Genomic DNA, 27,514 nt, shown 5'->3' with positions numbered 1-27,514 from the left:
CGATCCCGGCCGCGACGTCCGAATTTCGATGGAGTTGAAATTCTAGAGACCCGCGTACTGTGCGATGTCAGTGCACTTTAAAGAACCCCGGGTGGTCGAAATTTCCGGAGCCCTTCACTACAGCGTCCCTCATAGCCTGAGTTGCTTTGAGACGTTAAACCCCAATAAACCAGTAAACCAATGTAATGAGCTCGCTGCGACTTGCGCAAAACATGGCTGACTAGAGATCATTCACAAATGCCTTGCCTACTAAGAAAAGCTGTATGATGCAATAACCTCACACAGGCTTTGTCGTACAAATTCATACAGTGTGCATGATAATGTATGACATGTGCATGACAGGCTTTCTGTGAATAAATGACATGCGCATGATGTTCCTATCATAATCGTATGATATGATATCTATTAAAAACTGCGCGATGTTATTGCTTGATTTGATTTATTGGGGTTTAACGTCCGAAAGCTACTCAGGCGGCTATGGGAGACGCCGTAGTGAAGGGCTCCGGAAATTTCGGCCACCTGGGGTTCTTTAACGTGCACTGACATCGCACAGTACACGAGCCTCTAGAATTTCGCTTCCATCGAAATTCGAACGCCGCGGCCGGGATCGAACCCGTGTCTTTCGGGTCAGCAGCCGAGCGCAGTAACCACTGCAACTTACGTACGAATAATGCGAAAGCATTCAAATTCTATTCCAACTCCTTTCCAATTCTATTTAAATTCTATCTTAACTCCATTGCAATTCTATTCAAATTCTAGTCTATTCCTTTGTAGTTGGTGCAGTAGTAAGCACTCGTACTGACTGTTACTTGTTAACATATCGTATTTTCCCGCCTTCGATGACGTCACATCATGTCCACTAATAGCGAGTTTTTTAACCTGACACTTTTTCAGCGACATTGGGTTTTCGGGTAGATGAGACATCTAATGGTTTCGCATTAATAACTTTAAGCTTTCGGACATGAGTTCATTCTTTGGTCCCTGTATTACTGCGGAAGCAACACTACGCTAGATGTGAGCGATTCGGCGGAGCCCCGGAGAGCCCCAACTGCGCATGCGCGAGGAGCGAGTGTGAGACAGTTACTGCGTAATTTCCTTTCCTGAAATACAATTTTCATTTTCTTCATAACGGCCTCTCTTTCTCTTCTTTCACTCCCACTTCCTCCCTTCCCCTACAAACTGATGACGGGTGTCCACCGAGATATGTGAGACAGTTATGCGTAAATTGCTTTCCTCAAATACAATTTTCATTTTCTTCATTGCGGCCCCTCTTTCTTCTTTCACTCCGACTTCCGCTCTTCCTGTACGGGGTGGTTAAGGTGTCCACCGAGATGACAGAGAATTCCTGCGCCATTTAATTTCCTCAAAAAGCGTTGCGTTGAAAGGGCAAGGCATCGCGCCGAACGGGTGGTGGCGTTCTGTGGACGCCCTAGCAGCGCTACAACACGCTGTCGCGTTCCACTCCCAAAGGCGAAACTTGAGCGTCGTTAATTAACAGTTAATTAATATATCATTCATCAGTTATTAGCCATTAGTTAACAATTTGTCATTACTTAGTAATTAGTGCCTAATTATGTGTGACTTCAGTGGTTACGTCACCAGTGCCACAGAGGCAGTCAAAGTGGTCCAGGAAACGCTTTCGCCTCTACGCACTTTAGACAGTCAATGTGCCCCCTTATATGCCACCGCCGCTGCGATTGCCGCGCCGTTGCTTCCGCAATTCTATTCGGGATGGCCATTGGTCGAACTACAGCCAATCTTTAAAAATAATGATATGATTAATGCTTGATTCATGAGCTTTAACGTCCCAAAACTACTGAGGCTACGAGGGAGCCCGTAGTGGAGGGTAATTGGTAAACTGGTGTTGAGGGAAAGTAAATGACGCAGTATCTGTCTCGCATATCTCGGTGGACACCTGAACCACGCCGTAAGGGAAGGGAGTAAGGTTGGAGTGGAAGAATATAGATAATTTCGACCCCCTGGGGTTCTTGCACTGACATTGCACATTGCACGGACCGCTAGCATTTCGGACTCTGCGGCCGGGATCGAACACATGTCTTCCGGGTCAGCAGCCGAGCGCCATAACCACTGGGGCACCGCGGTTGCTCTTATATCATTAATGCGTTCAACATGGTCATCTTCCATCCCTGATGAAAAAAATTGGCGAGGGCACTTACGCTCCGCCTTAAGGCCATGACTTGATAGAGCTAATGGGTTAATGAGAGACGCCGTAGTGAAGATCTCCGGAAAATTCGACCACCTCAGGTTTTGAAACGAAGGGAAGGGAAGGGAAAACTTTATTTACACTAATGGTTTTTCCTGCGGTTTGGGGGCATCTTCAGAGACGTCTTGGTTCTACCCCCAGGAGCCTTCTCTGTCGAAGTCGTCCGCCTCTAATCAGTGGTCGGTTGCCCTCAGTCCAGGGCTCCGCTGGCCACTGCCGCCCGTTGAGCTCGCTGTACCAGACCTTGTTGGTCTTCGCAGCGGTCGCTGGACAGCAGAGTCTCCCACTGCTCCGCACTCGGGTTTTGTATTTTGGGGACCACGCCTATGTTTTGGCAGGCCCATGTGATGTGGTATAGTGTAGGTTTTTCGTCGCACCAGGGACATTTGTTCGTGTATATCGTAGGGTGCATTTTGTTCAGTATATGTAGGTTTGGGAAAGAGCCTGTTTGTAATTGTCTCCAAGTGACAGCTTCCTCTCTGCTGAGAGATTTGTGCGGTGGGGGATATCGCATTCTTCTGCCTCTATAGTTTTGTAGTATGGCCGAGTATTCCCTGGGTGCTGGCGCGAGTTCCGCGGTCTCGTCGGAAGCTCGGAAAGTAATGTATCCTCGAGCTATCTTGTCGGCCTCTCGGTTCCCTGGCACCCCCGTGTGCCCCGGTACCCACACAATTTTGTGTCGGATCTTGTCGTTTTGTTCTTCCCGGTTTTTAATTCTGTCACTCGCTGCGAGGACTATACGGAGCGCGTGACGACCTATCCTGCCATTCATGTAATTTCGGCAGGCTGTTTGAGAGTCCGTAAGTATTGTTAGTGACCGCCCGGTTCTATAGCCCTCCGCCGCCGCTAGAGCAACGGCTACTTCCTCGGACTCTGCAGCTGTGCAGCCTCGGAGAGACGCGCTGGTCATTTCGCGTAAAGACGAATCGACCACCGCCGCTACAGCGATTTTGGTATCTCCTTCTCTCCAAGACGCGTCTGTATACACGGTCATGGCTTGAGGAGCGTATGTTTTCTCGATGAATTCGGCCCTCGCTTCTCTTCTGCCTCGATGGAGGTTGGGATCCATGTTTTTTGGAATTGGCGCTACCTTGAGGGTCTTGCGAAGCTCGTCGGGGATCGTTGCCGTCCTCGAGATTTCTCGCATCTGCTCGCGGTATCCGAGCCTCTGCAGGAGTGCTCTTCCTGTCGTTGTTTGCAACAGCCTGAATTTTTGCGACTCAAGCTGCGCCTCTCGTAGCTCCTCAAAGGTGTTGTGTAATCCCAGGGCCATGAGTTTTTCTGTAGACGTGTTGCGTGGTAGTCGGAGCGCTGTCTTATACGTTTTGCGTAGCAGTGCATCCGAAAAGCTTCACTAGGCTCGTCAGCACCGGGCTTCGCGTGAGCCGGAGGCCAGATTAGGCATTTCTGCGCATGCGCGAAACCGAGGACGTCACGCGCAGCGCAGGTAGCCGTCGACTCCGTATTAAAAAAGAATAAAAATAAGTACAGAAACGAGAACAAAAAAAGAATTGAAAGAAATAAAATATCAGAAATAAAAAATAAATAAAAGACAAACAGTGCGCCAGGAAACTCTGATATCTCGGTGGACACCCGAACCGCACAGTAAGGGAAGGAAAATGAAAAGAAAATTGGTTTTAAGGAAAGGAAACGAGGATTGTCTCTCTCATATATCGGTGGATACCCGAACTGCGCTGCAAGGGCCTCAAGGAAAATGAAATTAAATTAAAATTGGTTTTAAGGAAAGGAAACGCCTGTCTCTCATACCTTGGTGTACACCCGAAAGGAATCAACACGACAGTACATGTCTCTAAAGCAACCTTCTAAGACAGCACTGTATTCACTACACGCGCGTCTCCTTCTCCTCCGCCTCCGTGCAGGCAGTGTGTGGGCGGCCGAACGCCTCCACAGTTATCGTGGTGCTCCCAGTGCATTGTGCGTGAACTGCGACCGCCATGACTTCAAACCAAGCATAACTGATTGGTTTGGTTTATGGGGTTTAACGTCCCAAAGGGACTAAGGCTATGAGAGACGCCGTAGTAGAGGGCTCCGGAAATTTCGACCACCTGGGGTTCTTTAACGTGCACTGACATCGCACAGCACACGGGCCTCTAGAATTTCTCCTCCAAAGAAATTCTAGCCGCCGCGGCCGGGATCGAACCCGCGTCTTTCGGGACAGCAGCCGAGCACCATAACCGCTGAGCCACCGCGGCGGCCCAAGCATAACTGAACCTTTTCGCTTGTATATCCAGGCTTAACCACAGCTAAGCCACTGCCAATTTTTAAGCATGAAATGCTTTTAGCTCCCGTTGTCGGCAGTGTGGTGACGTCACGCCGAACCGAGAGCCAACATCCGGGCACTGAATTCCACCCATCCGGGCACCTTACGAGATTTAACCGCCACTCTCAAAGCCCTCCTACAGAACCGGCATACAAGCGCCGGTAGCTTCGCGCCGAACGGGTGGTGGCGTTCCTCCCTTCCTGTACGGTGCGGTTCGGGTGTCCACCGAGATGGCAGAGAATTACTGCGTAATTTCTTTTCCTCAAAAAGCCTTGCGTTCAAAGGGCAAGGCATCGCGCCGAACGAGTGGTGGCGTTCCTCCCTTCCTGTACGGTGCGGTTCGGGTCTCCACCGAGATGACAGAGAATTATTGCGCCATTTCTTTTCCTCAAAAAGCCTTGCGTTCAAAGGGCAAGGCATCGCGCCGAACGTGTGGTGGCGTTTCTCCCTTCCTGTACGGTGCGGTTCGGGTGTCCACCGAGATGACAGAGAATTACTGTGCCATTTCTTTTCCTCAAAAAGCCTTGCGTTCAAAGGGCAAGGCATCGCGCCGAACGAGTGGTGGCGTTCCTCCCTTCCTGTACGGTGCGGTCCGGGTGTCCACCGAGATGACAGAGAATTACTGCTCCATTTCTTTTCCTCAAAAAGCCTTGCGTTCAAAGGGCAAGGCATCGCGCCGAACGGGTGGTGGCGTTCCTCCCTTCCTGTACGGTGCGGTTCGGGTGTCCACCGAGATGGCAGAGAATTACTGCGTAATTTCTTTTCCTCAAAAAGCGTCGCGTTCAAAGGGCAAGGCATCGCGCCGAACGGGTGGTGGCGTTCCGTGGACTGCCTGGAAGCGCTACAACACGCTGTCGTGTTCCGCTCCTAAAGGCGAAGCTTAAGCGTCATTAATTAGCAGTTAATTAGTATTCAGTCGTTATTCAGTAGTTAGACACTAATTAGTAATTTGTCATTACTTCGTCATCAATTAGGTGTGACGTGATCCAGTGGTGACGTCACCAGTGTCACATAGGCAACGTGGTGCGGAAAACGCTTTCGCCTCTGGCACTTCAGACAGTTCCGAACGCGCTCCATATGCATTCTTGTCACGCCTGAGTCTCGTCGCGTCCGCGTACGCTTCGTGTTATGCTGTTGTTGTTGTTGTTGTGACTGAGAGAAGGATGAAGAGGAAATTGCACGGGCCTGCTACTGGCTCGTGCCAAGCCACTACCGCTGCCACGTGCAGATAGAGGAGAGTTAAAAGATCAGAGGAAAGAGAAAATGAAAGAAAAGACGCGCGTCGCATCAACAACTGCGTCCGCCGGATCGGACGCTGCTCAAAAAAAAGCGGCCGAAGCCGCGCTCGCCGAAGCGAGAACATGCCCGTAAACATTTCAAGCTTACTCTACTCTCGGTTATGGGAGAGGCAGAGATTTTTTTTAACGTGCACTGGCATCGCACAGTACACGGGCCTCTAGAATTTCGCCTCCATCGGAATTCGACCACCGCGGCCGGGGTCGAACCCACGTCTTTCGGGAGCGATGGTCACAAGAGCTACTACACTCGCGGTCAACCTTCTGTGGCACTGTAGCTCAATATAGGCAGGAAAGCAAAGAATACGGGCTTTTGCCCCCGTGCCGTGGGCTACATCAACCCCAGCTGCCCCACACCAACTCTGCAACTTCCACCTTCACCCATCCACACCGCTAGCCCCAACAACGAACGACCCACCCCCACCAAATCAAAATCGATGGGAGATCATTTCAATGGCTACTTATGTGCCCGCGGAATCAAGAAATGAAGTTCTGTCTCCAAGAAAAAGTTCCTTTCTACACCTTACAACCTCAAATACTTATTCTTTAACATCGGAGAACACGCGAAAGCCCACTGGGATGCGGCGCAATTTACAAAAAATTATGGCTGCATTTGCTGACATTCGTAAACCCGCCATAATTTTATTAACCTCTGCCGGCTACGCAGGTATTTCAGCTTATATTAGACGATGGAACAATACACTGATTGCATACACTAATTTGCGCTTCCATGCCACTCGATGTCACCAGGACTCTGTGAGGTGTGAAAAAGTGGACACCTAGACAATGCCTGCGGCAGCGAGCTTTTCAAAATTGGAAATTGAAAAATGGTAGAGCGCATTGAAAGACAAAAAGATGCCCAGGCTTAGCTTGGTTAAGCCAAGAATGCGTTGCATATTGCGCGGTCTTTTTGCGCGAGGTATTGCTTGGCGGCACTCGATTTTCTCAGCAGCTTTTCCTCCGTGACGTATGGATGGATGGATGGATGGATGGATGGATAGGAGCGCCCCCTTTGAAACGGGGCGGTGGCAACCGCCACCATGCGCAGCCTTTTTTTTTGGTTCTTTTTTCCTTCTTTTCTTATTTTTTAAATTTTTTAAGTGGTTTGGTGACGTCACATCACTGACGTAACCAAACCACGTGACGTCACGTCACGTGGTTTGGTGGCAACCGCCACCTTGCGCAGCCTTTTTTTGGTTCTTTTCTCGTTTTTTTCTTACTTTTTAAATTTTTTTAAGTGGTTTGGTGAAGAGGCAAAGAGGTAGTCAAAGTGGTGCAGGAAACGCTTTCGCCTCTACGCACTTTAGACAGTCAAAGTGCCCCCTGAGATGTCGCCGCCGCTGCGATTGCCGCCCCGTTGCTTCCGCAATTCTACTCGGTATGGCCATTGGTCGAACCACAGCCAATCTTTAAAACTAATTATACGATTAATGCTTGATTTATGAGCTTTAACATCCTAAAACGACTGAGGCTACGAGGGATGCCGCAGTGGAGGGTAATTGGTAAATTGGTTTTGAGGGAAAGTAAATGACGCAGTATCTGTTGCACATATCTCTGTGTCCACCAAGATATCTCGGTGGACACCTGAACCACGTCGCAAAGGAAGCGAGGAAGGTGGGAGTGAAAGAAGATAGATAATTTCGACCACTTGGGGTTCTTGCACTGACATCCCACATCACACGGACCGCTAGCATTTCAGCCTCTGCGGCCGGGACCGAACACACGTCTTTCGGGTCAGCAGCGAAGCGCCATAACCACTGGGGCACCGCGGTTGCTCTTATGTCATTAATGCGTTCAACATGGTCATCTGCCATATCCCCGATGAAAAAAATTTGTGGGGGCACTTTCGCTCCGCCTTAAGGGCATCACGCGATAGAACTAATGGGTTAATGAGAGGCACTGTAGTGAAGGGATGCGGAAAATTCGACCACCTCAGGTTTTGAAGCGAAAAGCTTCACTAGGCTCGTAAACACCGGGCTTCGCGTGAGCCGGAGGCCAGATTTGCCACTTCTGCGCATGCGCGAAACCGAGGACGTCACGCGCAGCGCAGGTGGCCGCCGACTCCGTCATAAAAAAAAGAATAAAAATGAGTGCAGAAACGAGAACAAAAAAAGAAATGAAAGAAATAGAATATCAGAAATAAAGAATAAATAAAGGACAAACAGTGCGCCAGAAAACTCTGATATCTCGGTGGACACCCGAACCGCACAGTAAGGGAAGGAAAATGAAAAGAAAATTGGTTTTAAGGAAAGGAAACGAGGCTTGTCTCTCTCATATATCGGTGGATACCCGAACTGCGCTGTAAGGGCCTCAAGGAAAATGAAATGAAATGAAAATTGGTTTTAAGGAAAGGAAACGCCTGTCTCTCATACCTTGGTGTACACCCGAAAGGAATGAGCCCCACAGTACACGTCTCTAAAGCAACCTTCTAAGACAGCACTGTATTCACTACACGCGCGTCTCCTGCTCCTCCGCCTCCGTACAGGCAGTGTGTGGGCGGCCGAACGCCTCCACAGTTATCGTGGTGCTCCCATTGCATTGTGCTGGAACTGCCACCGCCATGACTTCAAACCGAGCATAACTGAACCTTTTCGCTTGTATATCTAGGCTTAACCACAGCTAAGCCACTGCCAATTTTTAAGCATGAAATGCTTTTAGCTCCCGTTGTCGGCAGTGTGGTGACGTCACGCCGAGACCGAGAGCCAACATCCGGGCACTGAATTCCACCCATCCTGGCACTGAAACGAGAACATCCGGGCACCTTACGAAATTTAACGACTCTCTAAGCCCTCCTACAGAACCGGCATACAAGCGCCGGTAACTTCGCGCCGAACGGGTGGTGGCGTTCCTCCCTTCCTGTACGGTGCGGTCGGGGTGTCCACCGAGATGACAGAGAATTACTGCGCCAGTTCTTTTCCTCAAAAAGCCTTGCGTTCAAAGGGCAAGGCATCGCGCCGAACGGGTGGTGGCGTTCCTCCCTTCCTGTACGGTGCGGTCGGGGTGTCCGCCGAGATGACAGAGAATTACTGCGCCATTTCTTTTCCTCAAAAATCCTTGCGTTCAAAGGGCAAGGCATCGCGCCGAACGGGTGGTGGCGTTCCTCCCTTCCTGTACGGTGCGGTCGGGGTGTCCACCGAGATGACAGAGAATTACTGCGCCATTTCTTTTCCTCAAAAAGCGTCGCGTTCAAAGGGCAAGGCATCGCGCCGAGCGGGTGGTGGCGTTCCGTGGACTGCCTGGATGCGCTACAACACGCTGTCGCGTTCCACTCCTAAAGGCGAAGCTTAAGCGTCATTAATTAGCAGTTAATTAGTATTCAGTCATTAATCAGTAGTTAGTCACTAATTTGTAATTTGTCTACTTCGTCATCAATTAGGTGTGACGTAATCCAAAGGTGACGTCACCAGTGTCACATAGGCAAAGTGGTGCGGAAAACGCTTTCGCCTCTACGCACTTTAGACAGTTTCGAACGCGCTGCATATGCATTCTTAGGCCTGTGTCTCGTCGTGTCCGGGTACGCTTCGTGTTATGCCCGTAAAAATTTCAAGCTTACTCTGCTCTCGGTTATGGGAGAGGCAGAGATCTTTTTTAACGTGCACTGGCATCGCACAGTACACGGGCCTCTAGAATTTCGCCCCCATCGGAATTCGACCACCGCGGCCGGGATCGAACCCACGTCTTTCGGGAGCGATGATCACAAGAGCTACCACACTCGCTGTCAACCTTCTGTGGCACTGTAGCGCAATAAGAAATTCAGGGGGCACTTTGGCTCTCTAAAGTGCTGCAAGGCGAAAAGTTTCCTGGCGCACTGTTTGTTTTTATTTACTTTTTTATTTTTCATATTCTTATTTTTGCTGCTATCTTGTTTCTGTTGTTTTTTATTTTTATGTTCATATCCTATTTTAGTTTTCTATATTTGCTTATTTTGTTATTTTTATTTTCCTTTTCTTGACTTTATTCCTTTTATTTTATTTATGAAACGTATGCATTCACTAGATGCGCCTTTATTCATGCTGGAACCTTGAGCCTTCGTGGCGGAGTGGTAGCGTCTCCTCTTCAAATGCCAGAGGCTCTGGTTCGATTCGCACCCTCGGCGCAGTTTCTTTTTAAGCAGTGACGCCGAAAGGCGGACAAATCTGCCGATGCGTCTGTCGACACGGCTGCCGACGCGTCTGTCGACACTCCTGCCGACGTCAAACTGCTGCAGATGCGTCTGCTAACGACAGTATGAGGCATTAAAGGCTTTCGCCTTAATTGGTAGGAAAGCAAAGAATACGGGCTTTTGCCCCGGTGCCGTGGGCTACCTCAATCCTAGCTGCCCCACACCAACTCTGCAAATTCCCCCTTCACCCATCCACACCCCTAGCCCCAATAACGAGCGACCCACCCCCACCAAATCAAAATCGATGAGAGATCACTGCAAACAGCTGAACAATTACTAATGTGCCCGCCAAGTTATCTCTAAGAAAGAGTTGCTTTCTGCACCTTACAGCCTCAAATACTTATTTTTTTTACACCGGAGAACACGCGAAAGCCCACTGGGGTGCGACGCAATTTACAAAAAGTTATGCCTGCGTTTACTGACAGCTTTCGTAAACCCGCCATAATTTTATTAACCTCTGCCGGCTGCGCAGGTCTTTCAGCTTATATATAGACGATGGAACAATACAATGATTGCATACGCTAATTTGCGCTTCCATGCCACTCGATGTCACCAGGATTCTGTGACGTAAGAAAAAGTGGACACCTAGACAGTGCCTGCGGCAGGCAGCTTTTCAAAATTGAAAATTGAAAAATGATAGAGCGCATTGAAAGACAAAAAGAGTGAAGCATGGATTGGAGAATAACCGTGAGTTAGTAATATCCTACAGCTAATATCAACAGGAGAAAACGAAATTAGCCGGTGCATGCCGTCCGTATTGCAGGTTAGCGTTGGTATGTTAGGGAGACATACTCGACTCGAAGGCATGGGAAGCGTACGCTCTAAACACGAATACGCCTATATGGGTGTAAAAAGGGAGTTGGACGTCCTCTAGCGCAGTCATTTCTATAAAAGGGAGTACAGAGGATAGCTTAGACCCTTTTTACTCCTTACTGTTTACAGTGCGGCCTGGCATATATCATATTCACTCCTAAACGTAATGGAGTACTACGAACGCCTTTCGATGGAGTAAACTTGTGTCCCAAATTTGACTCTTTCCCAGAATCACTGCAGTTCGGCATGCCAGAGAGTAGAGGATACACTCTACAGGGGTGGAGGTAATCCTGCTATTAAGAAAGTTTAGAGAAAAAAAAAATGGCCTGGCTTAGCTTATGGTTAAGCCTCGGATGCGAAGCATACCGCCGGCGAGGCTGCGCGTCCGCAAGCGAGCGCACGAGTTGAGCCCCAGCTTCCACATGGATGGATGGATAGGAGCGCAACCTTTGAAACGGGCTGGTGGCAAATGCCACCATGCTCAGCTTTTCTTCTTTTTTGTTTTTTTTTGTTTACTGTGTTGGCAATTCTCATTAAGAATCGCCACCATATTTACCTACGGTTTCCTACAATTCTAACCTTATGCCACATCTCTGCTTTTCAGCCACCAATCCTCCAATCGCTTTTTGCTGACTTCCACTGCAGATTTATTTACATGACCATTGTTATCTTTAAACCCTAGGGCTTCAGGAAGAGTGATTGCGCCTGCATTGACATCCGGATGGATACCGTCACATTTGATTATGAGGTGTTGAATTGTCTCCACAGATCTGCCACACACTGCACATGTGTCATCTTCTTCGTTAAATTTCTTTTTGTAGCTGCGCGTTCTAAGACACCCTGACCTGGCTTCAAAAAGTAGGGCACTGCCTCTTGAGTTATCATAGAAAAATTCTTTCCTGATCTGCCTTTTCCAGCATCGATATAGTTCTACACTATGTTTCTTTTCCATTGAATTCATCCAATTTTTAACTTCCGCGTTTTTAACCTGTCGTTTAATGCTCTTTCTTTCTCCGTCCTCATGACCTGCATACTTACTGGTTAGTTTTCTAGTTGTTTTCCGCCACTGTGAGTCAACGCTCTTTCTGTATAAATATTTAAATACCTTAGCTGCCCACCTGTTATCGTCCAATTTCCTCAGGCGTTCTTCATATAGTATTTTACTCTTAGCTTCCCGTGCTTCGAACGATGCCCAGCCCATATCCCCTTGTACTGCCTCGTTTGTGGTTTTAGCCGTGGGCACCTAGTGCTAATCTTCCAACAGCTCTCTGATTTACGTCTAATCTCGACTGAACTTCTGCCCTTAAGCACAGAACCGCATTGCCGAAAGTAAGTCCCGGCGCCATTATTCCTTTCCAAATACCTCTTAGTACTTCATATTTGTTGTACCCCCATAATGCCCTATGTTTCATTATCCCGGCGTCTCTTCGTCATTTTGCCCTAAGAGCCTGTTCGTGCTTTTCCGTGTATATCTGTCCTTCGTTTAGCCATATCCCGAGGTATTTGTATGCAGTCACTTTGGTTATTTCGTGGCCTTGTATTGTAAGCACCTGGTCAGTTGTATCGTTAAAAACCATCACACCTGATTTAATTGCGCTAAAACTGAATCCTAGAGCGTCTCCTTCGTCTCCACAGCAATTAACCAAAGTTTGTAAATCTTCCTGGCTATCTGCTAACAGTACAATATCGTCCGCATACATTAAACCAGGGAGTCGCTGCTCAGCTACATTTCCGCCTAATCTGTACGACAGATTATAACCTAGATTACTTTCTTCTAGCCTTCTTTCCATATTTATCACGTAAAGCATGAACAGCAGCGGTGATAGAGGACAACCTTGCCTTAATCCTTTGTGCACCCCCACAGTTGTGGTACTTTTTTTCCCTTCCCATGTAATTTCAACTTCATTATCTCGGTAGATTTCCTGTAGAAAATCAATTACGTCATGACGGATACCTAAATCTTTCAATATGCTCCACAGGAGTTCCCTGTTCACGTTATCGTATGCACCGCTTATGTCCAGAAAGGCTAAAAACAGAGGTCTGTTTTCCGCCTTAGCTATTTCTATGCATTGGGTAAGCACGAATAGGCTATCATCTAAACACCTACCCCTTCTGAACCCATTCTGGAGTTCTCCGAGTATCCGATTACCTTCTACCCATGCCTGCATTTTTAATTTCACCGCCTGCATTGCCAGCCTGTACATAACAGACGTTATCGTAATCGGACGGTAGGATTTGATGTTCATCTTATCTCCTTTCCCTTTATAAATCAAATTCATTTTACTCTGTCTCCAGCTGTGCGGAATTTGCTGATTTGTTATGACTGTCTCCAATGCTTTTATCAGCGCTTCCTTGCTTCTTGGGCCAAGTTCATTAATCAGCTTAATTGGAATTTCGTCTATCCCTGCGGATGTGGTTTTAGGAATATTCGCTTCCGCCTTTTCCCAGTTAAGGCTAGTCAGTTCTAAGCTGTTCTCTATTGTGCTGTCCTGTGTTGCCGCCTCACTTGGGAAGATTACCCCATTATCGTTGCTAAAAGACGCAGCTATAAATGATGTAATGTAGTTCACAGCATCGTCTCCCTCTAAACATTTTCCCTCAGCATCTATAATCTGTTCCTGCGTTCTTTTATTTGTTTTTCCGAACCAGCTTATATGGTTCCAGAATTTTCTTGGCACCCTTTATTTGCCTCGCGAACTTCAGCCAGCCATTTATCAGAGGACTGCTTCATTTTAGCCTGGACTAGGGCCTGAACTTGCTGTTTCTTTTGTCGATAAGATTCCCATTTTTCGCCTATTTCCTCTTCAGATAACTGCGCCTTCTGTTGTGACGTCAGCGCCCCTAGCGGAAGGAGCGGGAGTTAGGCCGCCGGTGGAGGCTGCGCGTCCGCAAGCGAGCGCACGAGTTGAGCCCCAGCTTTCACAGCTCTTGTGACATCAGCGCCCCTAGCGGAAGGAGCGGGAGTTAGGCCGCCGGTGGAGGCTGCGCGTCCGCAAGCGAGCGCACGAGTTGAGCCCCAGCTTTCACAGCTGTTGCGACGTCATATCACGTGGTGCGCCGATGTAGGTCAAGTGGTAGCTACGCGGCCGCGCGCGGCGCAGCAAGGAAGAGCTCGGTTGTGCGGCTAGTATGCTTCACATAAAATAATTCACAGGCGATCACGTGATGTGATGCGACAAATCTGCGTTAGCAGTACCGCTTTCCCATTGGAATGTGGAGGTAGGTGGGAGGAGGCTCGTTGGCGGCAGATGAATTTTTTTCAGTGGGCTTAATCACCGGAGCGTGCTGCGGAGGTGACATCTTCCGGGCCTGGAGGGCGGCCGTGAGGTGTGCCTATCCAATTCGATCTAGCAGAGACACTGGGGTGCAGGCTTCATACACACACAGATCACAGCCTTTTCGCCTACATACTGGCGCAGCTTGGAGGTCGTCTTTTCTCAAACTTATGCACTCAAGTGCGTAGCTTCGCTGAATGGTACTTATTTAGAACCTTTGCTCGGGTATACCAGTCTTTTCCGGTCGGTGAAAAGGAGATTTCTTACGTTCTGTGGAATGAGTGACAGCAGTATTTTGCGAGACACACTGGTTAAGGGTGGCCATAGCCCAGCCGCATTATAGCAGCAAAGATAATACAACCGTTAGCCATTTCGACCTTAGAGGGCATGCGCAGACAGTTATATTTCCGGCCGTACTCTGTCCAAGGACGCATTTCCCTCCTAGGCGCTGCAGGTGGAGTAAATAGCTAATAAAAAGAGTACAGCAGCCAGTTTATTCTTTTTGAGAGATTTGGTTTTTAGAGTGTGTAGACAAAAAAAAACTAGGCGAAGAGATCAAGCAATTGGCTTGAGTATAGAGTTATTGCTTAAGTGTTGTAGTCTTAAACCATTTGTAGAAAATGTGTAAGTGCTCTCCCGAAGATTAGCGGCTGGGAACTTGTGGTTTAACGAAAACAGCGCAGGAGCAATACACATGTATGATGAAAACATTGAGCGCAGGCAGAATACAGATAAAAATCTTGAGCAAAACTAGCTGTAGAAATGGAAAACTTCTGGAACGAATATGGAGTGTACAGTTCGAATGAAGGCGAAAATGAAAAAAAGAAAGAAACGATGTATTCCTTAACGTAATATTTTAAGGAAGAAGACAGTAACATTGCTTTTTAGTTCGATCTCGCTTAATCAGCTCTGCCGGTTTATTCGAACCGGCGTTCAAAAACAAAGGCTCTATTGAATTTGAACTTGCCCGATATGAGAAAAATTTCAGTTTCTTCCGTGGTCAAATTAGCGAAAGTAGGCTATAGTACTAAAGCAGCGAAAAGTGATGTTTGTAATGAGCTCGTACCCCGTCGTGGTGGCTCAGTGGTTACGGCGCTCGGCTGCTGGCCCGAAAGTTGCGGGTTCGATCCCGGCCGCGACGTCAGAATTTCGATGGAGTTGAAATTCTAGAGGCCCGCGTACTATGCGATGTCAGTGCACTTTAAAGAACCCCGGGTGGTCGAAATTTCCGGAGGAGCCCTTCACTACAGCGTCCCTCATAGCCTGAGTTGCTATGAGACGTTAAACCCCAGTAAACCAGTAAACCAATGTAACGAGCTCGCTGCGACTTGCGCAGAACAGGGCTAACTAGAGATCATTCACAAATGCCTTGCCTACTAAGAAAAGCTGTATGATGCAATAACCTCACACAGGCTTTGTCGTACAAATTCATACAGTGTGCTTGATATTGTATGACATGTGCATGACAGGCTTTCTATGAATAAATGACATGCGCATGATGTTCCTATGATAATCGTATGATATCTATTAAAAACTGCGCGATGTTATTGCTTGATTTGATTTATTGGGGTTTAACGTCCGAAAGCTACTTAGGCGGCTATGAATGACGCCGTAGTGAAGGGCTCCGGAAATTTCGACCACCTGGGGTTCTTTAACATGCACTGACATCGCACAGCACACGGGCCTCTAGAATTTCGCCGCCATCGAAATTCGACCGCTGCGGCCGGGATCGAACTCGCGTCTTTCGGGTCAGCAGCCGAGCACCATACCACTGAGCCGCCGCGGCGGCTAAATTCCTTTCGTGTTCAAATTACCGAAAGTAGGCTATAGTACTGAGGCAGCGAAAGGTAATGTTTGTAATGAGCTCGCTACGACTTGCGCTGAATAGGGCTAACTAGAGGTAACTGAGAGATGCCTTGCCTACTGAGAAAAGCTGTATGATGCAATATCCTCATACAGGCTTTGTCGTACAAGTGTCAAATGGCATGATATTGAATGACATGTGTATGAGAAATGTACAGTTTTCTATGAATAAATAACATTTGCATGATGTTCCTGCGGCAATTGTATGGCATCTGTATTAAATACCGTACGAGGTTGTTGCTTCATGAATGTTTTTCAATCGGGATTAATTAGTCCTGAAGTTGATGTAATTCATTTGACGATGATGATGATTGCTATTAATGTATTATCCTCACATCCGCAGAGGGTGGAGGCGGCGCCAGCGAAGACTCCCTGCCGTCCTGCGGACCCGGAGAGGTGTTCAAGGAGTGCGAGAGCACATCGTGCGGCGAGCTGTCCTGTGCCCAGCCGGAGCCGACGGACGAGTGCTCGCGCGATTGCGCATACCAGTGTTTCTGCGTCCGCGGCCTCTATCGGAACAGCCTCGGCATCTGCGTGCCATTTTCGCAGTGCGAAAGACCGACAGTTACAAAGGCCTAAGCACCTTGCACGACTCACTGAAGCTCAATTTGGTGGAAAAATTACACTATTTCGAAACTCTGCCTGGAACTCTCCTTGGAGGGTTGTAGGAGAGATGCGCTGAAGTGGAAGAGGCTTAGTAAATAGCTGATTCTTACGCCCGGAGAATAAAAGTATCTATGGGCCAAATCTGTATTAAAAGTTTTCTATATAATGAGTTTCATAATTCCACATGTTTCCATATGAATTTTATAGAATATGTATGGAACATATAGAGGCGTTTGGACTATATGGAAAGCACGTACAGGCTCTTACGGACTCCATATGACGTGGTGTAAACTGTATAGAAATGGTATAGAAATCACTTGGGATACTTACGGACTCCGTACCGATAGGATATAGATGTCCATATATTTTCCTTACCTTATGGACTCCATATTCCCACAATCCCATACCAGCGACTCGTATGGAACGTTTCAGTTGGGTTGCCAGAATGCAATACTGCGGAGTTCGATCGTGCACCATGTTATACCACCACCCGGTGCTGCAGCCTGTCGAATCGACTTGATGACTAAATCGCAGACTTCTCGATTATCTTTCCTGGCTCAAATAAATGAGAAATGCTTGTTGTGTCACTGTAGAGTGGTTTTATTTCTTTCTGCTCTGTACGGCTGGGTCATCAAAACAGTTGCATGAAGGAGCAGTACGATGAAAGCTGCTCACAGTGTTGTGCACAAACAATGAACCAAAGGGCTCCTCCCGTGTTGTAAAAAAATATCGGAGAAACTAGGCTACGACTTAGTTAAAAGGTTCAGCAACAGCCGTCGTTGGTGGTAAATCTGACGCGGAGGCGATGGCTACTTAACGCTGACGCCTCCCTATTCTCTCCTTGCTGTACGAATTTTCTAGCACGAACCTCGTCTGAGATGTCTTAACATCCGCCGCCTTCGGCGTAGAAGCTCCATACGCTCTCATTGCTTCAGAGCCTTCCTAGCACGAAGTTCGTCCAAAATGTCCGTTCAAAGCCCGCCGCCTTCGGGGAAGAAAAAAGCTCCGTACGCTCTTACTACTGCACAGCCTTCTCAGCACGAACCTCGTCCGAGATGTCTGCTCAAAGCCCACCGCCTTCGGCGAAGAAAGCAGCTCCCTATGCTTTCATTGCTGCAGAGCCTTCCTAGCACGTACTTCGTCCAAAATGTCCGTTCAAAGCCCGCCGCCTTCGGCAAACAACAAGCGCCCTACGCTCTTACTACTGCACAGCCTTCTCAGCACGAACTTCGTCCGAGATGTCTGTTCAAAGCCCACCGCCTTCGGCGAAGAAGCAGCTCCCTATGCTTTCATTACTGCATAGACTTCCTAGCACTAACCTGTTCAAAATCCATCGCCTTCGGCGAAGAACCCGTGGTCTCTCTTTCTAAGCGTTCGTAGAATTTGGCGCTGATCGTACCGGCTAAGCTGGTGGAGGTTGGTGGGAGCTTCCGGAAAATTAAGATGGGTGGGCAGTATACCCAGCGCCCCTTGGCGTGCTGTGCCGCATCGGACCGCAGCGGATCGGGGCAACTCCCTGGCACCCTCCGGGCACAGAAAGTTCCCGGAGGTGCACCTAACGAAGGGTGCTCGGAGGAGGCACCTTCCGGGTCTACAGTACCTTCCGGAACACCGTTCGGTGGGCGCACCTGAGAACTTCGTAGTTAAAGAAAAAATCTCTGCCTCTCCCGTAAACGAGAGTAGAGTAAGCATGAAATGTTTACGGGCCTAATGTCATCTCGGTGGACACCCGAACCGCACCGTACAGGAAGGGAGGAACGCCCCCACCCGTTCAGCGCAATGCTTTGCCATTTGAACGCAAGGTTTTTTGAGGAAAGTAAATGGCGCAGTAATTCTCTGCCATCTCGGTGGACACCCGAACCGCACCGTAAAGGAAGGGAGGAACGCCACCACCCGTTCGGCGCGATGCCTTGCCCTTTGAACGCAGCGCTTCTCCCCCGGATCACGTATGACAACGAAGCGTAACGTGGCATTTATGTGCTTTTTGCACGCGTTATTAGCAATCGAAAATTATAATTCCGTGCATTATCAAACCCACAGCTCCACTGATATCTTGATAAACATTGAGAAGGCACTGGCAGCAGTTATTTTTTGTCTCATTTGGAGACCAACCGGCGCTTGCATGCCGGTCGCGTAGGAGGGCTTAGAGAGTCTCGTTAAATCTCGTTAAGTCTCGTACGGTGCCCGGATGTTCTCGTTTCAGAGCCCGGATGAGTGGATTTCAGTGCCCGGATGACTGGAATTTAGTGCCCGGATGAGTGGATTTCAGTGCCCGGATGATGGCTCTCGGTCTCGGCGTGACGTCATTACACTGCCGACAACGGGAGCTAAAAGCATTTCATGCTTAAAATTCGTCCTGATCCGGGGTTCGAACCCGGGACCACCGCTTCACCGGAGCAGTAGGTTACCTCGGCGTTGGTCGAAAAGTTTCCGACGCTCTAAACAAGAATTAGCCTATATGGGAGCAAAAAAAGAATAAGCTGTCCTCAAGCGCACTCCCTTTTAAGGCAAGGGTTTACTTTCCAAGCCCTGGGATAGATTTCAATCATTAAAAATAAGTAGTACTTGCAGCTGGAAAAAAGAAGTAAATTCCCTCATAAAACATGCGAAGTTATAGCAGTTGCGAAGATTTTAACCGGGGTTTCAACCTCCTCTATTTTCTAACCTCAAGAGCGCCGGTGCCGCGTTTAAAAGCCTCCTTCCATTTCTAACTGCATAAAGTTACTTCGCTTTGCAGCGGGAATATGGCGTCGTTGACAAGAGTAAGCATTCCTTACATTTAGTGATAGAAATCTGCCCCGGGGCTTGGGTAGTGCTTCAAGAGGTAAGTTTAGGCCATGCGATTCCCGTTGTCCTCTTTCATTGTAGACAAGAAAATAAGAAGGGGGTAGGAAAGTGCAGAGAAACAGGAACTAGGATATCAGCAACGGCGATGACGCAGCCGCCATAAGGTGCCAACGCCAGGCAAAAGTACTTGTCTTCATTAGGGCCACACAGGCCAGGAGTGCAACTTACGGGTCCCTTGTGGTTACGATGAAATTTAATTCCTCGAGAGAGCGGATTTTTTTTTTTCACTTTCCAACTAGAGTACATTCATGTTCGGTATTCCTGTCTAGATCACAGACAACGCGAAAAAACTCTTTCGATGCTGTCATTATTCACCTTTCCTCGTGCCTGGCGTTAAATGAGCATTTGTGATGTGGGAACAATTCTTATGTTCCGGGGAAAGCGGTGTTCTAGTGCAGTCCTTTCTTAAAAGTTAGGGACTGAAGTAAGCATCACAGGTATAAGTACTTCATATGTTTGCTAAAGCAGCTGAATTGAAAGCCAACACAAGCTGTAGCTTTTCGTTTCACATCGTTATTGTAAAAAAACAAACAAACAAACAAACAAATATTTCAATTTTGACATAGCTGGAAAGGGCTCATGGGGTCATGTCGAGGCATTCATTGCACGTGTCGGAATAGAAGAATGAGCTCATCGTACGTTTTGCAGCTGTAACAGTTAAGTGTGCATCCACGTATCATTGAACCTGCCTTTGATATTAATAGACCGGGCCGTCATATGTACGCGACCGGAAATTAAAACACACAGATGATGCGCCTGTACTCCAACTTCTGCCGGAGTAGCAGCACAGCAGGCTTATTATTTTTCTTAAAGCGCACTGCTCTCACTTGTTCCACAGGCTGACAGCTGCACAGTAAAGCCGATCGCGCCAATTGTTCGCACTAAGTTTGGAAACAATGGGCTAAAAAAATAAAAAGAAAGAGCTTCGGACATTTCAATACGTATACCAGCAATGCCTTTTCTCTTGCTCACGGCAATGCAAACATCGTCGGCGTAAAGCGGTCTATTTATTTACTTCATTTCTTTACCAAATAATGCATGGTCTAAAAACAAGCCCTAGAATGAGAGGCAAGAAGGGGAAACTATATCACAACATAAACTGCATGCAATTACGTGCACAACAATAGGAGAATCGCAATAAATCATGCAAACTGAGAACATAACTACGAGCTAAAGAGCGATTAAATGTTGTCAGTGCTGTCAATGTTCGTAATCACTTCAAAGGGCAACGTAATTCCATTCTTCTCATGCACTTGAGGAAAACAATATTTAAAGGCTTGGTTTTATGGTGTTTAGCTTCCGAAGGCGCCTCAGAATATGAAGGATGCCGCAGCGGAGGGCTTTAGACAATTTCGACCACCTGGGGTTCTTTAACGTTCCCTGGCATCGCACATAACACGGGCCTCTAGCATTTCGCCTATATCGAAATGCGACCAATGAGGCCAGGATCGAAGTCACTTCTATCCGGTCAGCAGCCGAGCACCGTAACCACTGAGCTACCGCGGCGGCTAGTATTTAAAGCGTTTATTTTTTGGCGTCGTATGAAAGTAGGAACATTGTGTGATGGTGGCATTGTCAGTAGAGTGGAAATGGCTTAAGATAAGGCTGCGAGCTCATTGATAGCGTTAGCTATTTTTAAGTAAAAAGAGTAAACTTTTGGTAATAGTACGTTTCCCTAACCCAATCCAATCCAATACATATAGCGTAGCTAGAAACCGAATTGAGTATGAATCGAATAATGAGAGAACCCAATCAAGCACGAATATATTACATACATTCGCTTCTTGTGCGAATATTCCTATAAAATCACCAATCTTGTGCAACACTGAAGCACCAGCGGCTTCGTTGCGGTACGGCGCTGTAACTTATGAAGTTAAAGCTATGGCTCTTAAAAGATGCAACACCAGGGGTCTGAACACGTTCACCCTCTTATTAGATTATACGCATAAGAAAACTGTCATCTACTACGGATGACCATAGAAAATAAACCAGCGCCACATCTCACTATACATGAGAAAGGCGAGAGCTACGCATGAGCCATGGCCTCCGAGATGGGTCATCGCGGCTGGGTTTGCCGAACCAGCTGAACCTGCCGGGGTGCCGCCGCGTCATTAAATCTCGGAGGACATGTATACTGGTGTGGGCGTTATGAACACCACCTCTCGAGCGTTCCGCGTAGCGGTGCAGAGCAGTCGTGGAAGAAAAATACGGCAGGCCTTATTCGAACTTCGTTCCAATTATTCGAAAATTATTCGAAAACTAGGGAACATGTTCGATTCATTTCGAATAATTTTGCTCATGCACCCACCATTCGATTCGTTTGACGAATCGAGAAGAAAGATTCTATTTTTCAATTTTGTTCTTCTAGCGAATAGAAAGGTATTCGGTTCGCTATTTGAAATTCTCAAATATTCGCGCACCGCAAAAAGAAGTTTAGTTTAGTTTCAAGTTTATTTAAATCGCACATAGTAATACAAATACAATAAAATCAGTACAGAAGGAGGTCCCATAGTACACGACTGTCGGGGGACCTCCTAGAAAAAATCGAGTGGGGTAAAATTGCAAAGAATGGAAGGCAGTGTATCAATTAGCATAAATAAACAATCTACAAAAAATTTACAATGTTATGTGTGAAAAACGGAACAAAAAGTATATACAGCAACAACTCTGAAACACAATGCAAAGAAAATGAGACTGTAAACATGGATTACCACTGTTTAGGCATGTGAACTACACAGGAAATTAATTAAGTACTCTTTAATGCGGTGATGAAATGAGTGAACAGTAAACGACGCTTTAATTTCACATGGCAAAGTATTCCAACAGGAATACTTTGCCATTATAGGAATACTATAAACTCTCGAAAATTTTCGTCGCATTCGCATTGGTAGGATGGTATGCTCTTTCAATAAGTCGGAAGGGAGGTCTGTAGCACTATACTTTGAAAAGATGAAACGGGTGGCTTTCTGCTGGAGAGACTGTAGTGGCTTAGTGATTTTTCTAGCATAACGGTCCAAATCCGCACATGCGCATACTCTAGTTTAGGTGAGACGAGGCTATAGTATGCTAAATACTTAATTCTTGGAACAACTGCATTTTCAGCTAATTTTATTAGGAGAGTACTTGCAGTGAAGTATCCCTTCACTTAAGGATCAGAAAAGGTCGCTTGCGCCACCGCGGCTGTTAGGGCACGCAGACGATGAAAATTTAAACTCAGGCACAGCCTTTAAAGGGACACCGAGGAGAAATTGAAGTTGACTTGCATCGACAGAATACCAGCTCCTGATTACAAAAACGCCATTCATACTGTCAACAAAGCTCTTGTAACGTAGAAAAGAGCAAGAACCAAAATACAGGAATCGCCGCCACAGGCCAAACTCGCAAGTACAAGCGTAATGACGTCATAGGACAAAACAGTGTTGCTAGAACCAATAGTTCTAGCAACACTAGGACACGAGAAGCCACGAATCACTGAGGCGCAGCAAATGCATGCGCAAATCTTCTTGACGTCGCCAGATGGCGCCACGTACCCGACAGCTACGCGCGCTCCTGCAGCGTCGGGACCAATCAGCGCCTGCTTACAGCGGTATGCGGGCTCCCGGTATTCCGCTAACGGTAACAAGGTACACGGTATGCTAAAGGTGTCTATTTGCGAGAACTTCGTTGACGACTTCGAGAACGGGATCCATTGTAACGCTGGCAAAACGCCGGTGCAAACGTAAACGAAGCGACGGCCGCAATAGCCGATAGATGCCTTCAACGTGCGGCCGGCGGTAGCTTTCGTTTCGGCTGCTGCTAGGCTGCACTGCTGGCAGCCAGAAATCACGGAGTCTGCGTTACGCCATGTTCACGTCATGTTTCACGTCACTTAGTCCTGTGTCGTCATAGGAGAATCCCAAGTTTGAATCAGAGCGGCGGGAAAAACTTTTCCAACTTCGAATCCAAATTTCTTAGAAATAAAGGCATCTTTCGCTGCCGGCCAAGTGGCAACAAAGCCATGAAATGCCGAACTATCGGATTTTGCTATAAAAATATTAATAGAGCTCTCCTCAGTGTCCCTTTAAAGCATTCAACCTGATGACATCATCATCATCATCATTCAGCGCGCTCTAACCAAACAAAGGCAACCATTTCAGTGCGAAAGGACTACTTGATGAGGTCTAACGGACTCACCGGGTTTGTCTGAAGCTTGACCTTGAGGGTGACATCGGCCAAACATAAACAAACAAACAAACAAACAAACAAACAAACAAACAAACAAATAAATAAATCATAATTATCATCATAATCATCATCATTTATTGTACCCTTAAAGATCCCGTCTGGGACATTACATAAGGGAGGGAAAGACAGTTGTGTGAAGCGGTCATAGAAAGGCATGTGAACTTAAAGAAAGCATAACAAAAATAACAAAAGAATAACAAGTTTGACGTGAAATTAACGTCAGGTAATCCAAATAATGCAGAATATATATGGCAAAGCAGTAGTATATAAAATTAAACATTAAAATGTGCGGAAATTAAATAAATGAGAATACACTTGTGGGGGTGACGCAATGACACAAGCAGTTCAAATTGCAGGCAGAGCAGCACGAGGGTAGTAGCTATAGTTGGTTCAAGTGGTCTGTTAGTAGCTGCCTAAATCTGGTGGGACTAGATTCGATGAAAACGGTTTCACGAAGGTTGTTCCATTTTTCTATGGCGATGGGAAGGAAATACTTGTTTAAAGCGTTGGATGAACCGTGCACCCGCTGAATCTGAGGGAGTTGAATAATCGGCGAGATGAGCGTAAGGGAGCATGTAACAAAGTTTGGCGTAGTGCAGGGAAGTTAAAGTATAGTTTGTGTAAAAGACAAAGAATTGATACTTTTCTGCGGAGGGCTAATGGTTCAAGGCCGAGAGACGATTTTAGGTTGGTAAATAAATATTGCTACACTAGGTTTACTACACTGAGTTATGTATGTACAGCAAGGTCTCTAAACAGAATATTTACAAAGCATTAATCTAGCGGCTGCACTACACTACCTTTACCTTGACAGATGACAACACAACTAAATGGGTGGCAACGATAGGCATCCCATCGACAGCGAAAACCAGTCCGGTAAAAAGTGTCTTTGATCATGAATATCCCTGAGTTGGATCTTCATACGGCTCACGCCGAGGCGTGATCGGCGGCGGCGATAGCACCTCGGTGAAACAAATATCATCTGCATTTGTTTCACCCAGATGCTATCGCCGCAGCCCATCACTCCACGTATTCAATTGCAACACTCTCTCATGCTCTGCATTGCACATCGTCGTCTTCATCAACTAATACTACTTATATTGAACTAATATCGTCGCCACACGTGCTGACGATCCAGCAAAACAAAACCATGAGCCAAAGGCTTAACACATGCTTTCGCACGGCTATTCGGCTTAATTAACTACGTCAGAACCCTACCACCTGTTTTTATCACTGTGGTTGGCACATGGTTGTACGCTTTATTGCTTACGCGCCATAAATTGGAATGTAATTGTAATATGGCAGGATTTATTGACTTTATTCAGAGTTTGCAGATAATTTTCAGTGCCCTGAAAATGTCGACAGAGATTCACAGAAGGGGTCTCTAGAGAATCTAAGCAGTCACTACTGAATTTAAACCTAACTCATTTCATTGAGCTTCCTAGCTAGAGACTAGAACACTTGTATATCGTGTGTTTCCGGTCGTATTCAAATATTTGAAAGCATACCAATATGTGACATTGCTGGCGTATTCTATTTAAAACGCGTGATTGTAACGCGCATAAACCACATAGCAGAAAAAAAACGCTCCAGGTAATACTGTGGCCAAGGCCGCGCATCTCGGAGGCCCTAAAAGGCGCCCGAAGTGTATTTAGGGCGCGGTTGGCCTCCATTTTTCACCCAGTAAGAACGAGTGCGCGCGTGTGTCCTCTTTCTGTCCAGAACATTTCATACACTTCTTTGTTTCCTGTCATTTGCTGCAGTTCATCACGTCTGTTTCGCTGCACTAACTGAATGAGGCACTTGTACCAGAATCTACAGGTGCCCTAAAAATAAAGCGGAACACGAGAGCAAAGAAAAACTTAAATAGTGGCGAGCTTTAGCAACGGATGCTCAGGTGTTCGGCTGACTACCCTTTTGATGTCACCCTGTGAGCGGTGAGAATGAAGCAGTCCACTTAATCCATGCAAGCGTGCTCCATTTTACTTTTGGGGCAACTGTCTAGCATCGTTGTCACTGTCGGCGTAATATAGAAAACAAAGCCAACACCACAGTTCCCAGGACTTCAGTGCTTGCCGACTCTAGTTCCATGTGCCTGCGCCTAGACGGGTTAAATATAGAAACTTACACTTGTGGGCCCGATGTTGTAGTATGTAGGTCGAGCATGAATAGAAACGCAAGAAAATTTCATTATCTGCCTCTACTTCCTGCGCTGTCAGTCTCCCCATCTTGTTGTAACCTGCAGCTGGAGGCCAAACGAGCAGCCATAAATCTGTATAAATATGGCTCACTCCGACCAGCTATTCACAAGATCGGAGGACTTCCAGGAGAGACATCAACTTTGCCACTCCAGAAGGCATCTAATATGGCCATGAAAGTTCTGCTTGTCACTGCTGTAGCGTTGGCCTTTCTTCAATTTGCCTTTGCTGGTGAGACAGCTACGCTCCTGTTTCGAACTGCGCTCCTTTTTTGGATTCATGAATAATGATCCAGGGTGTTTTTATGCGTAAAACGCCTCACTGTTGCCGTTCAGTATGTGGTTACCTAAAACTCCTGTATTCACCTCCTGGCTCATAAAAACGTACTAAAGGTGCGCCTGAGCCGTAGGGTAAATATGTGTTTTGGATTTTGTAGTTAGAATAGGCAATCATAACTTGAGCGCTAAAGAAGGCGGGCAGGGGAACGAAGGAGACGGATTATGCCCGCTATAGTCAAGAACCAACTGGCAAGTACTCTGGAGAAAACCATCCAACCAGCGGCATTCACTTAATGTCTTGACACCGCGGTCAGTTGTTTTGCACTCGCTAGCCCTCCTGTCATAAGACGCTGTCAAGTTCCAGGTGGTTTAGTCCAATGGCCATGACAATAGATTGGCGCCATTAGTTGGAAGGCCTTCTTTGAGGGGCACTTGCCACCTCGATCTTTGGTTGCAGCCGACTGAAGACATAAAAAAGGACATCAACAAATTGTTCTTTCTTACCACTGTAGGGATGAATTCGTCTATAAAGCTTGTGCTATCGCTGTTGATTCCTTGTGCGTGTCCATTTGCTCAACTTATTGCGCCTCGTTCTCGTCACGGCTGCAGTGCAGATATTGACACGCCATCTTGGATGTGTCCAACGGCGAAATGTCTTGAGTTAGTTCAGCGATAGCTGCAGAGGAATCTTATTCATGGTAAATAACGTCGAGTCCTGGTAAGCCATGAGCGAAAATACCGCGCTCGCTTGCTTTCCCCGAAGACAGTGTTGCCTAGGATGACAGCTGCAAGTGAGATGTGGTCTGGAGAACTGCTCTCGATGTGTAGAAACGCGGTTGGGGTGCACATGCGAGTACGGTTGGTATTCTGCAGGTGTCTTCTTAGACATATGTACTAGCGGACCGAAGTAGACATATCTAAAAAGGAGACACCCACGGAATAGCACCCCAGGTGCAACCAAAAGGACTAGGCAGTGATGGGCCATGTGGTTATGCGTGGTACATCGTCCCAGAGTAAAAAAAAAACAGTTGTTTTGTTCTCTCTCTTGTTCCTTTTATGTTTACCGTGCGCTTGCTTCTCTCACTCGACGGAGCCTCGTACGGCCGACTTGTTCCATGCAGACGAGGAAGATTGTGACCAGGGTGAGGTTTATAAGACGGGCCAGAGCAGCACCTGCGGTGAACACCAGTGCGGCGAGCCCGAGAGCGGAGTGAAGCCATGCACGTACGACTACGTAAACGGATGCTTCTGCACGGACGACCTCTACCGTAGGGAGTCCGACCACAAGTGCGTGTCTAAGGACGAGTGCTGGGGACAGCCCCCGACTTCAACGGAGGAAGGCTCCGTCGGTGGCTCATAGCCGCTTTCCCGTGGAGTTTGAATAAAGTAAACAATGGGCCTTTTCTCAAACACCAGACATGTTTGCCGCCGTCGTCGCTGGTGTTAGT

At 47.2% G+C, this 27,514-nt stretch overlaps 1 protein-coding gene across 1 annotated transcript in view; it reads left to right on the top strand.

The window, feature by feature from the left end:
- LOC149348409 (chymotrypsin-elastase inhibitor ixodidin-like) overlaps positions 1–17,106 on the top strand; it is a 60,180-nt gene extending 43,074 nt beyond the window's left edge. The window contains exon 2 of the mRNA XM_089588092.1: positions 16,257–17,106. Coding sequence (XP_089444218.1) covers positions 16,257–16,492 — 236 coding nt within the window. The 3' untranslated portion in view covers positions 16,493–17,106. The remainder of the gene's footprint in view (positions 1–16,256) is intronic.
- The last annotated feature ends 10,408 nt before the right edge of the window (positions 17,107–27,514 follow it).

This window comes from Amblyomma mixtum, chromosome 4, assembly GCF_055824585.1.
Source record: "Amblyomma mixtum isolate Tamu chromosome 4, ASM5582458v1, whole genome shotgun sequence".
NCBI lineage: Eukaryota > Metazoa > Arthropoda > Arachnida > Ixodida > Ixodidae > Amblyomma > Amblyomma mixtum.
The sequence above is the reverse complement of the archived record's forward strand: the minus strand, read 5'-3'. Positions and strand labels throughout refer to the sequence as shown.